The following is a 13,076-nucleotide window of genomic DNA, read 5'->3' on the forward strand; positions in this document are numbered from 1 at the left end:
TGGCCACGTTCTTCCCGGCCCCATGTCGGATCATGAAGACAATGGGGTGGAACCCTGCAGGAAGGGCCGCGTCAGGTACACGCGCAGGGAAGGCTGACCTGAGTTCAAACGTGGAGGGGAAGGGGAGAGAGAGAAGCCGGCCGGCTCTGTGGGCGCTGGTCTCCATCCCGAAGCCGGTAGTGAGTGGCCGGCAGTGTCCGCCTCACCCCCTCTCTTTGTCAGCCCTGCAGCCCAGTGAGACGAGAGGGGCCGCTAAGGTGCCTATAGAACCCCAGAGACCCCCAGGGCAGCTCAGGGCACAGGGAGTTGGCAGGTGCAGCGGGGCAGATGCATTCTCCTTGGCAGCAGCAAGGCCTAGAGCAGAGCTTCATCGGCTGAGTGACTGTCCCCCACCCACCCACTACAGGAGCGTGAACTCCTGCGAACTCAGCCCTCAGACCCAACTGCCCCATCCTATCCCCATCCTGAGACCCCAAAACAATAACACCCCCTGGGCTTTCTTTCATTTCCTTCTTGAAGTTACATCTTTTGTTTCAAAGTAATATATGCCACTTTTGCACAATTACCCATTAAGTTGAAAGATAGCCCCTCCCAAGCCCCCTGCCAGCCCTGTCCCTCACCTTGGGGGTCGGGGTCATCTCCCCAGGTGGTGGAGCCCAGGCAGGCTGTGTCCCCGCACAAACAGACACCCACCCAGGGATCTTCGTGACCTCAGATCAGACGCTACGCATTGTTTTCCAACTTGCTTTTCTCACTGAAAGTGATAGGAAGTCAGTTTTACAAAAAGATCTACCTGACTCCTTCCAACAGCTGTGTAATATTCCATGTGGGGCCAAAACACAGTGTTTGGCCGCCCACTGGTGCCGGGCACGCCGGTGGCTCTGGTTTTTCCTGGCACAGACGGCATCACAACTGGCGCCCCTGGTAAAAGACAACTTTGCATGTTTGGGCAAGTTCATTGTCAGGTAGATTCACAGAAGCTTCTGGGGGTGGAGAGTGGTCTGATTTTGCAGGCACCTTACAGCTCCTCCAGAAGTGACAGCTTTTGTCTCCAGGACTGAGGGTTTCCAAAAGTCGGGGAAGGACGAAGCTACCCACCGCATCCTTCCCATCTCAGGGTGGACAGGGGTGCAGCTGGGATTTGCACTTGGAGTTTGCCGCAAAGATGAACAGGCCTGGCCGCCGCACCCCCAGTTTGATCTGCAAAGGCCTCAGAACTCCCCAGGACTTCAGTCACCCTGAGCTCAGCGGTCCAAGGGGGGTGGTTGTGGCACAGGACCAGCGAGGAAGCCTCAGGGAGGTGCAGTGGGTGGAAAGGTGAGGGGCAGGGATGGGAAGGGCATGCTGTTACAGCTCACTGCGGGCTCCAGGCTTCCCCGTGAGGTCAGGGTGCACATCCGTGACCTGGGCCTTGTGCAGGAGGCCTTTGGAGGGGCTCTGGCTGTGGCTGAGGGAGTGGAGGAGAGGTTGAGCTGGGAGGGTTGGGAAGGAGCAGGTAACCAGACCTGGGGACCTTGTGGGCAGAAGGCTGATGGTGAGCAAGGACAGTGTAACTGGTCCCAGAAGGGGATTGGCTAGAGAAGATGAGGTGAGGGGTAGCATGGGCTGTCTAGGGGGGGGGTCTGCAGACATCAGAGAACCAGGTCCAGAAGAGCTCAGGCTGGTCCCAGCTGGGAACACCAGGGATCCCATCATTCCCAGGGCCACCCAGAGCCTGGCTCCCAGCAGACTCCCAGCAGGCTCCCAGCAGGCGGGTGGCATGAGAGACTGTACGGTAGATGGGTGGATTTTCATATTCGTGATTTCTTTCCAACCGCGGCACATTGGGACAGCCCGGGAGGGCTCTGCTGCCTGCCGACACAGCACCTCATGGTCCTATGAGTTCAGCAGCAGAGCCTGTGGCCCCCATGACTCCCAGGGACCACTGGGCTGCCCCCAGGTCTTCAGGGGCCCGTGGGGTGCAGTGTCTGTGGAGCCTGGGGCAGCTGAGCCCCTTGGTGTCAGGGCCATTTCCCCAACCCCGACTGGAGAGGTGGTGGGGCCAGGACCTGGGAGAGCAATGCACCAGCTATGGTCACTCCTCCTCATCTCGAACTGCTTCCTCAGATCCCTTTCCTTCCCAACGGGCCAGAGTGGAGGTGGCAGGTGAGGCTGAGGATGGTCACATTGGCACAGATGGTGTTACAGTGGCAGGAAGGATGGCCTCCCGGGGCGCTGCAGACTGCCAGATGTCAGTATGGACCACGGTGCTGGGAGGCGCATCGAGGTGTCCAGGGGCAAGAAGGGTGGACAGGGTCCTGGGCTGTCTGTGCGGGGTGTGTGTGTGTGTGTGTGTGTGTGTGTGTGTAGTGTTCACAAAGGGGCACCAGACCCCAGATGATATTTTATCCCAAAGACTTCCAACCCTTTCAAACCCTAACCTGAGCCTGTTGCTACAGCTGCAAAAGACACCTGGCCTGGGCCCGGCATGGCTTTGGCTGCAGCGTCCTGACATGGGCTTCGTCCCCAGTGCAGCCCAGCATGTCCCCACATGGGACCTGCAGGCCTCCCGACGCAGGACCATTTGTCAGCACGCTGACTTCTGCTCAGGGGTGCACGTGCCCCCTGCATCAGAGGCACAGGGAGCCCTGCAGTGGCCCCGGGCTGCAGGAGGCTGTCCGGTTGTAATGCAGAGCCACTCGGCATCACACCACAAACAAACAAACACACGGAATCAAGCTAAACTGCCCCCTCCGTTTCCAGGGACAGCACTGCCGGTGACCGGTCCCCGGGGTGTCCCCTGCCCACCATGCCCAGCCTGGATGAGGAGCTGGGGGTGGGCACCAAGGCACCATGTGTAACTCTTAAGTTGCCTTTCTCTGACTTCTTGAGGAATAGATCTAGCTGTTTTCTGGGACTTACGATTACCCCTGTCTCCCTCCATCAGATGACACGTTTGTCAAGTTGTGGAAAATAATTTTTCAGCCTCTAGTTCACTGCTACCCTGGTGATTGTTGGGGCCTCGTGCCCTGCACCAGCCCTGCCCCAGAGGCTCCAGGCGGCTCCCTGTCTGGGTCCGGGGCTGTGGCCACCACAGGGACGGGGCAGTGGGCGGGGGGTGGCGATGACAGAGCAGAGATAGAGCCGAGAAGTGTTCACACTGATTTTCTGCCAGCTTCGCAGGTTCAAGCCGAGGTGTCACGGGCTGAGCTGCTCTGCCAGAGGTGCCAGCATGGCCAGCGAGCATGGGAAGCCCTGGGCACACACAGACACTAGCAGGGAGTTTGGTTTGGGCTCCACTCAGCAGGCGCTGTGGGGGATGAGACTGGAGATGGGTGTGCGTGTCCTCAAAGCAGGCAGAGGAGTTGGGCCCCCTCCCGAGCCAGCGGGAGGGGAGGAGGTCTGTGCACAGCGAGAGACATGCGGAGACATCCCCAGGGAAGGGGTCCTGACCCGGAGCGGCAGTCTCGGAGGACAGGAGACCAGAGGCCCCTCTGAACGCACCTTATCCAGAGGCGTGTGAAGGGGGTTCAGCTGTGACTGTGAAGTGGGGAGAGGTGGGTGAGATCTGGGCTCATTCACCCCTCAGGTGGAGCGTTTGCTCAGTCAGCCCGCAGCCTCCGCAGGCGCCTCGCCGGGCAGGCACGGTGGCGTCCAGTGCAGCCAGAGGCAATTTGCCGCGGGTCCAGATGTGGAGATTTCCGAACTGACAGATGGCGGAGGAGTCTTTGGGGAGGAAACAGGAAGCATTTTTCTTCCCAAGACCTGTCCTCGGACAAAGCATTCATTATAGGGCTCTCTCTCTGACGGATGACTTAAAGAACCTACCGGAGACAAAGAGGGACATTTCCCATACAAGTGCAAGGGGAAGTGGCTGCTGGAAGCCCCGTGCCCCTGGGGGGCAGGAGCAGCTGGGTTGAGAACCCCTACCGCACCCCACAGGGGCCTTCCTGGTCCTTCACCCACAGGCCCGCTGCCTCGCGTCTCCATCCGCAGCCAGACACCCGGTCCCCGCCCCGCTAGAGGACACTTGCTCTGGGGGAGGGGGTGCTCCCCGCTATCACCTGCCCAGAGACTTTTCTTCTCAAGTCCCCCTTCTCTCTTCTGCATCACAAAGCTCGCCCTCTCCATCCGGCCATCCCACTGGCTGGCACACACAACACCTAAACGCACACCAGTGTCTCCTGGACCTCCCGTCAAGCATCCCACCCCTCTGCTCCCCTTCATGGGCCCCTTCTCCCACCTCCTTACCTCCCATTCTCCTTCAGTCCCTCCCAGAGACGACTTCACACCCCAGCGCTCTCAGGAAACAGTCGAGGTTCCAAATGTCAAGGTCTCAACGGACCTTCACGCTGACCTGAACGGTAATCAGATCTCAGTGGGGATCTGAGCGGAGCTCTGGACAGCGCTGGGATGACTGACAGCCCCACAGGGACAGCCCCGCCCCCTCTCCTGCAGCTGTGGGCCCCAGTGGTCCCTCCTCGTCCTGCCGGCCAGGCCTCTGTCCCAGGCCTCCTCCCCCGACCACTCGCCCTGGTGGTCTCTCTCAGTCTCATGATTTTAAGTACCAGCGAGATGCTGATGGATCCTGAAGGTGTCTGCCCCTCCATCCACCTGCCGCAGGAAAAACAGAACCTGGATCTTACCTCAAGTGTCTGCTCTCTCCTTCAGATGTCTGGTAAATGCAAGCCGCACACAGGTTTTCAGGCCAGGCTGGTAGTGTTCATTCTTGATTCTGCCTGTTCCCTCAATCGCCCCTTCACCCCACGTTAGTAAGTGGACAAGTCCATCAGCCCTGCCCCCGACAGCTGCCCCAAATCAGCCTGCCACCCAGCACCTCTGCCTGCACGACGCTGGCCTGAGCCGCTGACACCTGCCCCACAGGCCCCCGCAGGTCTCCCATCTTCCTCTGTTGCCCATTCTGTCCACCCTCCACACGAGCCCCAGAGCACTGCCCCAACACCCACCCCCTTCCTGGGGTGGGCCCCCTCCCCCTTCCCCCCTACCCCCTCCCCCCTCCCCACCCCTCCCACAGCCACACTGCTCTGCCCGCCAGTCCTGACTGTTCTTGCCATAGTGGCTTTAGGAGTGAGCACATGACCCAGATCAGGCTAACGGAACCCAAGGGGACAGCGGCATGGGGGCTTCTGGGAAAGGCTTCCTGTCCTTCCAGCTTGTGCGCAGCAAGGGGTCCCTACCCCACTCTGCGAGGAAGTCGCTGCCCAAGAGGCCTGGGGCTACTTGGCTCGGTGCCGGTGGAGGACCGCAGAGCCCGTGGGAACCGGGGGGAACACACCCACCTTCTCGTTCCACAGATGATCGTGTTCCTTCTCAGTCAGCCCTGTTTCCAGCCAAGGGTTTCTGTTAAGAAAATGAAGACATCTTGACCCATGTGCAGACGGTCTTTGACAGCATAAATCAGACCACATCGGCCTCCTGCTTAGAGTGCCAGTGGATTCTCACGCAATAAATCCCCGACTCCTGGTGGCTCTATTCAGCTGGGGACTCTCTTCTGGCACAGAGTCGGTGCCCAGTAAGCAGTTGTTGAATGAGCACTGTCCTAATCTCTCCCTTGCTTGAAACTACTCATGAAGTCCCTCTGTGTGCTGGGAACCGTGCTGGGTGCCAGGGATATGAAGGAAAGAAAACAGGTACGGCCCCTGCCTCGGTGCAGCGTGCAGAGGTGCTCATTCACAGTGGAGAGCAGGACTGAAGACTGTAGGATGGTTGGAGCAACACCAAGCAGCCAACACGGGTTGAAAAAGTAGACTACCCACAAATCCGGAGGTCACCGACGGATAAGTTGATTGCTGTCCCCAAATGAAGCCAGGAAGAAGGAATGTGGTAGTCGCACAAAAGTGGAATCAGATGGCCCGGGAAGGAACAACAGAGTCTGGCAAGTGCCCCCTACGCAGGCCAGATGCAGCCCAGGGCTCAGACCCGGGTGCGGGGTGAAAGCACCTGAGACAGCCTGTTCCCGGGGGCCAGGCCTCCTGCCCACCATGCTCCAGCAGCTGGCAGAAGGAGCTGGGGTGGCAGACCCTGGTGGGGGGGTCAGAAGAAGGGACACAGGGCACCCCACCTTACACGTGTCTCCTCAGGGTGAGCCATTCGCAGATGCCGGGCAAAGCCATCGCACCCGGGAGGCCTAGGGTGTTACCTGTCCCCTACGTGGCCTGAAGACATTGTTCCTGTCCCACTCACCAACGGCACAGGGTGGCCCTGGTCACAGGAACAAGGCGGGATCAATAGAGCCTGCCCCGCAGGTGCCACACCTCCCTTGGCGACTCCCAGGTCCCCTGAGGGGCTCATCCCAGGGCCAGAACATTCACTCACAGGGAGAGCAGAGTGAGAAGAGGCTGCAGCCGCAGAGATGGGTCACAGCACCAGTCCTGGGCTCTGTCCCTGTGGCCCTGGGCCCCAGGGGCCCCTGAGCCTGGCCCTGCCCTCCCAGGCCCTGTCTTGGGCCTCACAGTGCAGACAGGCAGGGTGAGCTTCTGACATGATCTCTTCACAGAACCATCCCTTGGAAAACAGCGACTGTCCAAACAGGAATGTGTTCCATTAGTGAGTTTCTAACACCAACGCCAACTTGACGCGACTCTGAGAAATCTAATTTCTGTTGCTGTGAAACGCCAGGGTCCGGCCTGCAAGGGTGCTGACGGGTCCGTGAGTGTCTCGTCGAGTTCAGGGCAGAGTGAGGAGCAGCGCCCTGACGAAGGGAGAGCTGTGACAGGAGCCAACACCCAGCTCTCCAGCGGCTGCAGTCCCACGGCCCCCGTCCTCAGGAAGGGTGTTTATGGCCCAGTTCACGGAGGGCCCGGTCACCCCAGCGCCACCCTGTCTCTGCAGGCCCCAAGGAGCAGGGACAGCGGCTGTGCAGGAGGCAGCCGAGCACCGGTGTTCGCCACCCTGGGGTGTCTGGGAAACTGAGGGTGTCGCTGCTCCGGTGTGCAGGACCTAGAGAGAGAGGCAGGTGTCTCCCAGGAGACTGCTGTCAGCCCAGCTTGGCCTTGAGCCACCTACTGTGTGCCAGACACCATGCTGGGCACCATAGCCCCTAACAGTCCTGCCTGGAACCCCACGGCCGGGCACACAGCTTAATCAGCACCCCACGAAGGTCTGCCTGTGCTAACCAACCTGCGCTGGCTGACAGCCGTGGCCACTCGACCTGTCCCCCCTCATCCCGGGGGGAGCCAGGGAGCCCACTGATGTCAGAGGCCTGGCACATAGGGAGACAGGTGCCCCAAGCCGTCAGGAACCCCCCAACTCTCCTGCTCTCCATCAATTCCCTACTTGCCAGGCAAGCCTTCCCATTCTCATCGCAGGGCCACTGTTGCCCTGGGGGGTAGCGAGATGCAGAGACCAGGAGAGGTCTGCAGGGACGTCCACCGGGAACCGCGTGCACACTCCGAGTCCCAGAGCCCTCCCAGCCAACCCCTCACTTCATAAATGTCCAAGCGGAGGCCAGGGGCAGGAAGGAGCCTGCCCAGGCCCCTCGGTGTGTTGCCAGCAGAGCCAGGCCTGGAGGCCAGGTGTCCAGAACTGTAGCCGGGCACCGGCCCTGCCCACCGGAGCCCCAGCCCAAGACACAGCTTCACGTTTGGCCCCCTGGGGAGCCACCCCGGGAGGTCATCGAGCAGGGAAGGGCAGCGGCCAGACGTGAGTTCCCAAGCAGTGAATCCCCGGGAGTGAGGAGAGATTCTGTGGCCGTCAATCTCTTCAGAATTTTAAATGGAGCTAGAGAACCCTGACATTAATTAAATTCAATAAAACAGTCATTTCATTGAACTTGCTATGATCCAAATATTTGCAGTTTGGTTCATGTCGATGTAGCCCACAGGGGCAGAATTATGAGGGTTCTATTGGCATGCTTGGGTTCTGATTTTGCGTGAGTCTTTCCTGCCAGCATGTGTGTCTTCAGACTTGCAAACAATGGGCCGGCGCACTGGGCAGGGACACAGGTGTGCTGGGCAGGGATGAAGGTGTGCTGGGCGGGGACACAGGTGTGCTGGGCAGGGATGAAGGTGTGCTGGGCAGGGACACAGGTGTGCTGGGCAGAGATTCGGGGCCGGCTGTGCCTGGGCAGGTGGAGAGGCCCACAGACATCCCACTCAGCGTGTTGGCTTGTTAGTTTTCCAGATTTTTCTGAAATCTGTGGCTTTGGGGCCACATGGAGAGAGGACCCAGGCATCGCACGTAGCTCTTACCTTCTGAGTAAGGGCCTGTGCTCCCGGCCTGGTGATTGGCCCGGTACCCCTGCAGGCCAGACCACCACACCGCCCCACCCACATGCCCTCCCCTTGACATCTCTGCAGACCCCCATCTACCAAGACAGGGCTTCTCAGGCCTCAGGCAGCACAGCAGTCCCGAGGCGCCTGGGAAAGCCTGGAGTCTGTGCCCCCTGGGTAAGCGAGGCCGGTGTGGGGCAACCACGTCTCAGGAAGAGGAGCCCCTCTCTGCCGGCCCTGTGGGTCTTGCAGTCCGACAGCAGCACAGGCGTGCACAGAAAATGTAGGTTCCTCTTGTAAGAAGACTTTCTGAAAATTGTTTTTATTTTTCAGTTACAACTGACCATCATTATTATATTAGTTTCAGGTGCATGACCCAGCAATCAGACATTTGTGTAACTTACGAGGCGATCTCCCCGCAACGGGGGCACCCGCCTGGCACCACACACAGTTGTCACAGTGTCATTAACGACGTTTCCTGCACTGTGCTTGCGTCCCCAGGACTGGTGGTCTGCAGTTCCTGATCCCTTCGCCTTTTTCACCCAGACCCCGAATGCACCCCCCGCCCCAGCGGCCATCCGTTTGGTCTCCGTATCTATGAGTTTGTTTCTGTTTTGTTTGTTCATTTTTTTAATCCTCACCCAAGGATATGCTTTCATTGACTCCAGAGAGGAAGGGGGAGAGGGAGAAAGAGAGAGGCAGACAGGCATCGAGGTGAGAGGGAAACATCAACAGGCTGCCTCCTGTACGCGCCCTGACCAGGGATCACACCCACAACCTTTTGGTGTGCAGGATGGGGCCACAAACCACTGAGCACCCCGGCCAGGGCCGTTTGTTCATTTATTTGTTTTTGAGGTTTCATATATAAATGAAATCACATGGTAAGTTTCTTTCTCTGTCTGACATATTTTGCTTAGCGTAACACCCTCTAAGTCCACTCTCGGTGCTACAGATGGCAAGATTTCGTTCTCTTTTATGGCTGAGTAATGTTCCACTGTATATGCAAGTATATACCACATTTCCTTTATCCACTCCTCTGCCGATGGGAATCTGGGTGGCTGCCATGTCTTTGCTATTATAAATAATGCTGCGCTGAGCAAAGGGGTGCGTATATCTTTTTGAATTGATGGTTTGGATTCCTTTGGATAAATAATCAGATGTGAGAATGCTGAGTCATAAGATAGTTTCATTTTTAATTTTTTGAGGAACCTCCACACTATTTTCCACAGTGGCCACACCAACCTGCATTCCCGCCAATAATACACAAGGGTTCCCCTTTCTCTGCATCCTCTCCAGCACTTGCTGTTTGTTGGTTTATTGATAATAGCCATTCTGACAGATGTAAGTTAACAGCTCATTGTGGTTGTCATTTGCGTTTCTCTGATGATTAGTGACATTGAGCATCTTCTCACATGTGCATTGGCCCTCTGTATGTCCCCTTTGGAGAAATACCTATTAAGGTCCTCCACCGATTTTTTAATCAGATTGCTTGCTTGCTTGTTTGTTTTGGTGTTAAGTTGTATGAATTCCTCATCTATTTTGGATATTAACTCCTTATTGGATAGACCATTAGGGAATATCTCCATCCATTCATCAGGCTGTGTTTTGTTTTGTCGGTGGCTCCTTCATTGCGCAGAAGCTGTTTACATTGACGCAGTCCCATTTGTTTTTCCTTTCGTTTCCCTTGCCCGAGGAGTCACATCCGAAAGAGTAAATCACTAGGAGCACTGTCAGACTTTACTGCCTGTGCTTTCTCCTTGGAGTTTTATGGTTCGGGGTCTTACTCTTGTGTAGGCGTGAGGAAGTAATCTAGTTTCATTTTATCTTTACATTGTCCGTCCAGATTTCCCACCACCGTTTACTGAAGAGACTGGCTTTACTCCATTGTATATATTTCCTGTCTCCTTTGTCGCAGATTAATTGACCACGTACGTGGCAACACACTTGACTTCTGCACAAGCCCCACTTACCAGCCATTGGGAGAGAAACACACCTAAGTGTTCAATCCATTGCAAAGCCTAGTCCGAGCGGACCATTGTAGCAATCCACACGAGTGATGCCCGACACAAGAAAAATGCCTCGGGTTTCCAGTTCCCACCCTGCATCCCCCACTGCCCCCTAGCTGGTTTCTGAGTGTGGAAGTAAGCACCCTGCCATCCTCCACCACCTCCAGTTCCCGGGCCTAGACGCCCCACTTCCACCCTCCCCAGCTGCTCTGCCCAAGGTCAGCCCTGGCTGTGCTCTTGGTCTGGGTTCTGTCAGCCTGGTGGAGTCCGGAGTCCGAGGTTCCCCTTGGTTCAGCCTCCCACAGCCCCCACTGGCACCACGCAGCCCTGAAGGTCTGCTGGTCTGCAGGTCACAGCCTCGGGGCCCAGACCTGGCCATTCAGTGCAGTCCCCAGGCACAGTCCCCTGCCTCACAGCCCAGCCAGCGTGCAGGCAAGGACCCCTGGGCCCCTCCAGGCCACCCCGGAGCTGAGGGGGCTCTGGCAGATAGCCCCAGGCCCTGGCTCTGTCACGCCCTGTGTAGCCACCCAGGTGGGGAGGAGCAGCCTCCTCCTAGAGCCCCCTCCTTGGTTGCACTCGCTTCCACACTGACAAGCACACTCTTTGCCCTTCTCACTGTCTCCCTTGTGACTCCCACAATGCCCTGGGACGAGGGGGTATTCCATACCCCTTTCTTCTTCCCTAGAGCTCAGAGCCTCACGGTTTATCCTGTGAGTGGGAGGTACATCCTCGTCTCTACTGGGGGAGAATCTGGGTTCTGAGTCCTAAGGGCTGGCACAGCACAGTGGGAGCTTAACAGTTACAGCAGATGCTCCTTATCTCTCCGCCTCGCTGCCCTCTGCCCCTCCAAAGCCGAGTCTAGAGTGGGCTAGCACCTTCTCCCCCCTGAGCAGTAAGCCTCGTGACTCGGAGGTGGGAGGGCGGCAGGCAGAGGGTGATTGGAGAGGGAACGGGAAGCACATCGCCTCGTCTGTAAAATAGTGCGCTGGTGTGCCCACATCCACCGTGCGGTGCTGGTCTTCCCCATGTGCCTCGTCACATTTGTCCTGTGTGTGTGGTTGTCCCCTCTCTGCCGGCCTGCTGGCTCCTTTCCTTCTTCATTTCCCTTTTCTCCATTTTGCATCCATCCATCCAACAAGCACTGATTAAGCACCTAGTATATACCTTGTTCCTCTTTATGAGCCCAGAGCAGGGCCACTGAGCGATTGTGGAGTGGGGAGGGCTCTGGTCCCCGGGTTCCCACCTGACTGTGTCTGCATTGCAGAGCATCTCACCTGAAGCCGGTTTTGCTTCCCCTTCCAACGCCGTCTCCCACACACACAGGCAGGAGGGGGTGAGCTCAGGTGTCCCGCCTGATCACAGCTCAGAAGTGTCCTGCTGAGTCGCAGAGCTCAGTCCCCACCTCTCCACCTTGCTCCACACCTGTCAGACCTCCCCAGGCCCCGACAGAAACACAGGCTTCCTGGGCCCGGCTGCCTCCCTCCGCTCCTGCCGCCTCTGGCTGCTGCCCCCAGCCCCCGAGTTGTAGGTCTGGGAGAGGCAGCCTGCCCTGTGGGCTGGTGACCCTCCCTCCCAGCCTGATCCCTTGTTGGCATTTGAACATCTGCGTCTGATTAACTTTTTGATAAATCCCGAGAATTTTAGAAAGCCTGTGGATGGAGGGAATTATATTAGACCCTTCCAACTGCCTGAAAAATGATCAGTCTCACGGCCCATTATCAAGTGTGAAATGATGAGGATTAGTAATTGGTGCAGCCTGAAACACACTTCAGACAGTTAAAGGCTACCGGTAGCGCATGGTTGCCGAGCAGAAATCCAAATCCAAGTTCAGCGAATCCCCAGACAGAAACAAGCCTGCAAAGGTCAGCCAGTCCATTCCCCAGACCTCAGACAGTGCGACCTTTCAGTTGCCCCCAGATGGAAGAGAAAGCTGCCGGCCCAGCCAGCGGACCTTGACCGCTCCTCACCCGGCCCAGGCGTCGTGAGGCCCGAGGCCAGGAGCGCAGGATGGATGCTGCAGCCCTGGTCTCTGCGTGGGGGCCCACGGGACCCTGGCAGCCCCCATTCGTGGCTCAACTCACAGGTCCACAGCCCTCTCCACTGGTGGTAGTTCCTGACCCATTTTGACTCCCAGAGGCCCTCGGTCATTTGATGTAAGTTGCGACCCCTCCTGCAGAAGACGTGCCTAGCGGTACATTTCGTCAGCATGGGGGACGACTTTCCGTTGCCATGAAGCCACCCGAGCCCCGGCCCTGCAGGCCATCCCCGGGGCTCTTTCCCTTGGAGTGGAGGCTCCTTCCCCGGGCCTGCCCCTGACCGCCTTCTCCTTCTTCTCCCCCCCGCAGAGGTGGTCCAACTCAGCCTCGCCCCCGAGGACAGGGTCAGTGTGGCCACGGTGACCGTGGGGCTGAGCACAGTGCTGACGTGTGCTGTCCGCGGGGACCTGAGGCCACCCATCGTCTGGAAGCGCAATGGGCTCACCCTGAACTTCCTGGATTTGGAGGACATCAACGTGAGTAACCCGCGCCCGGCGGCGGCGGAGGCAGGGTCTGGGGCTTTCTTTTGACATCTCACATTCGGTGCACCACACGCAGAGGCAGGACGGATGGGGGCCGTACGCCCACCAGCCAGGCCCAGGAGAAGGTGAACGGGTCAGTGAGGGGCAGGGCCGGAGGTCCTTGTACTGGCTGAAGCAGTGACGAAGGCCAGGAGGTGGGCGTGAGGATGAGATGTGAGTGGAGGGGCCGTGTGGTGAGCCACCACTCGGAAGATGGGACCACAGGCCAACAGAGAACATGGCCAGGCAGGAAAGCTCCACGGCAGGGAGAAACATGGGTGAGGTCTTCGCCGGGGGGAAGAT

The 13,076-nt window shown here is 58.1% G+C and overlaps 1 protein-coding gene across 1 annotated transcript in view; it reads left to right on the plus strand.

Moving 5' to 3' along the window:
* The window catches only part of FSTL4 (follistatin like 4), a 350,947-nt gene that overhangs the window by 284,113 nt on the left and 53,758 nt on the right, over positions 1 to 13,076 (plus strand). Inside the window, exon 7 of the mRNA XM_045826865.1 lies at positions 12,562 to 12,728. Coding sequence (XP_045682821.1) covers positions 12,562 to 12,728 — 167 coding nt within the window. The remainder of the gene's footprint in view (positions 1 to 12,561; positions 12,729 to 13,076) is intronic.

This window comes from Phyllostomus hastatus, unplaced genomic scaffold (genome assembly GCF_019186645.2).
Source record: "Phyllostomus hastatus isolate PE091 unplaced genomic scaffold, TTU_PhHast_1.1 phas_contig_150, whole genome shotgun sequence".
Lineage (NCBI taxonomy): Eukaryota > Metazoa > Chordata > Mammalia > Chiroptera > Phyllostomidae > Phyllostomus > Phyllostomus hastatus.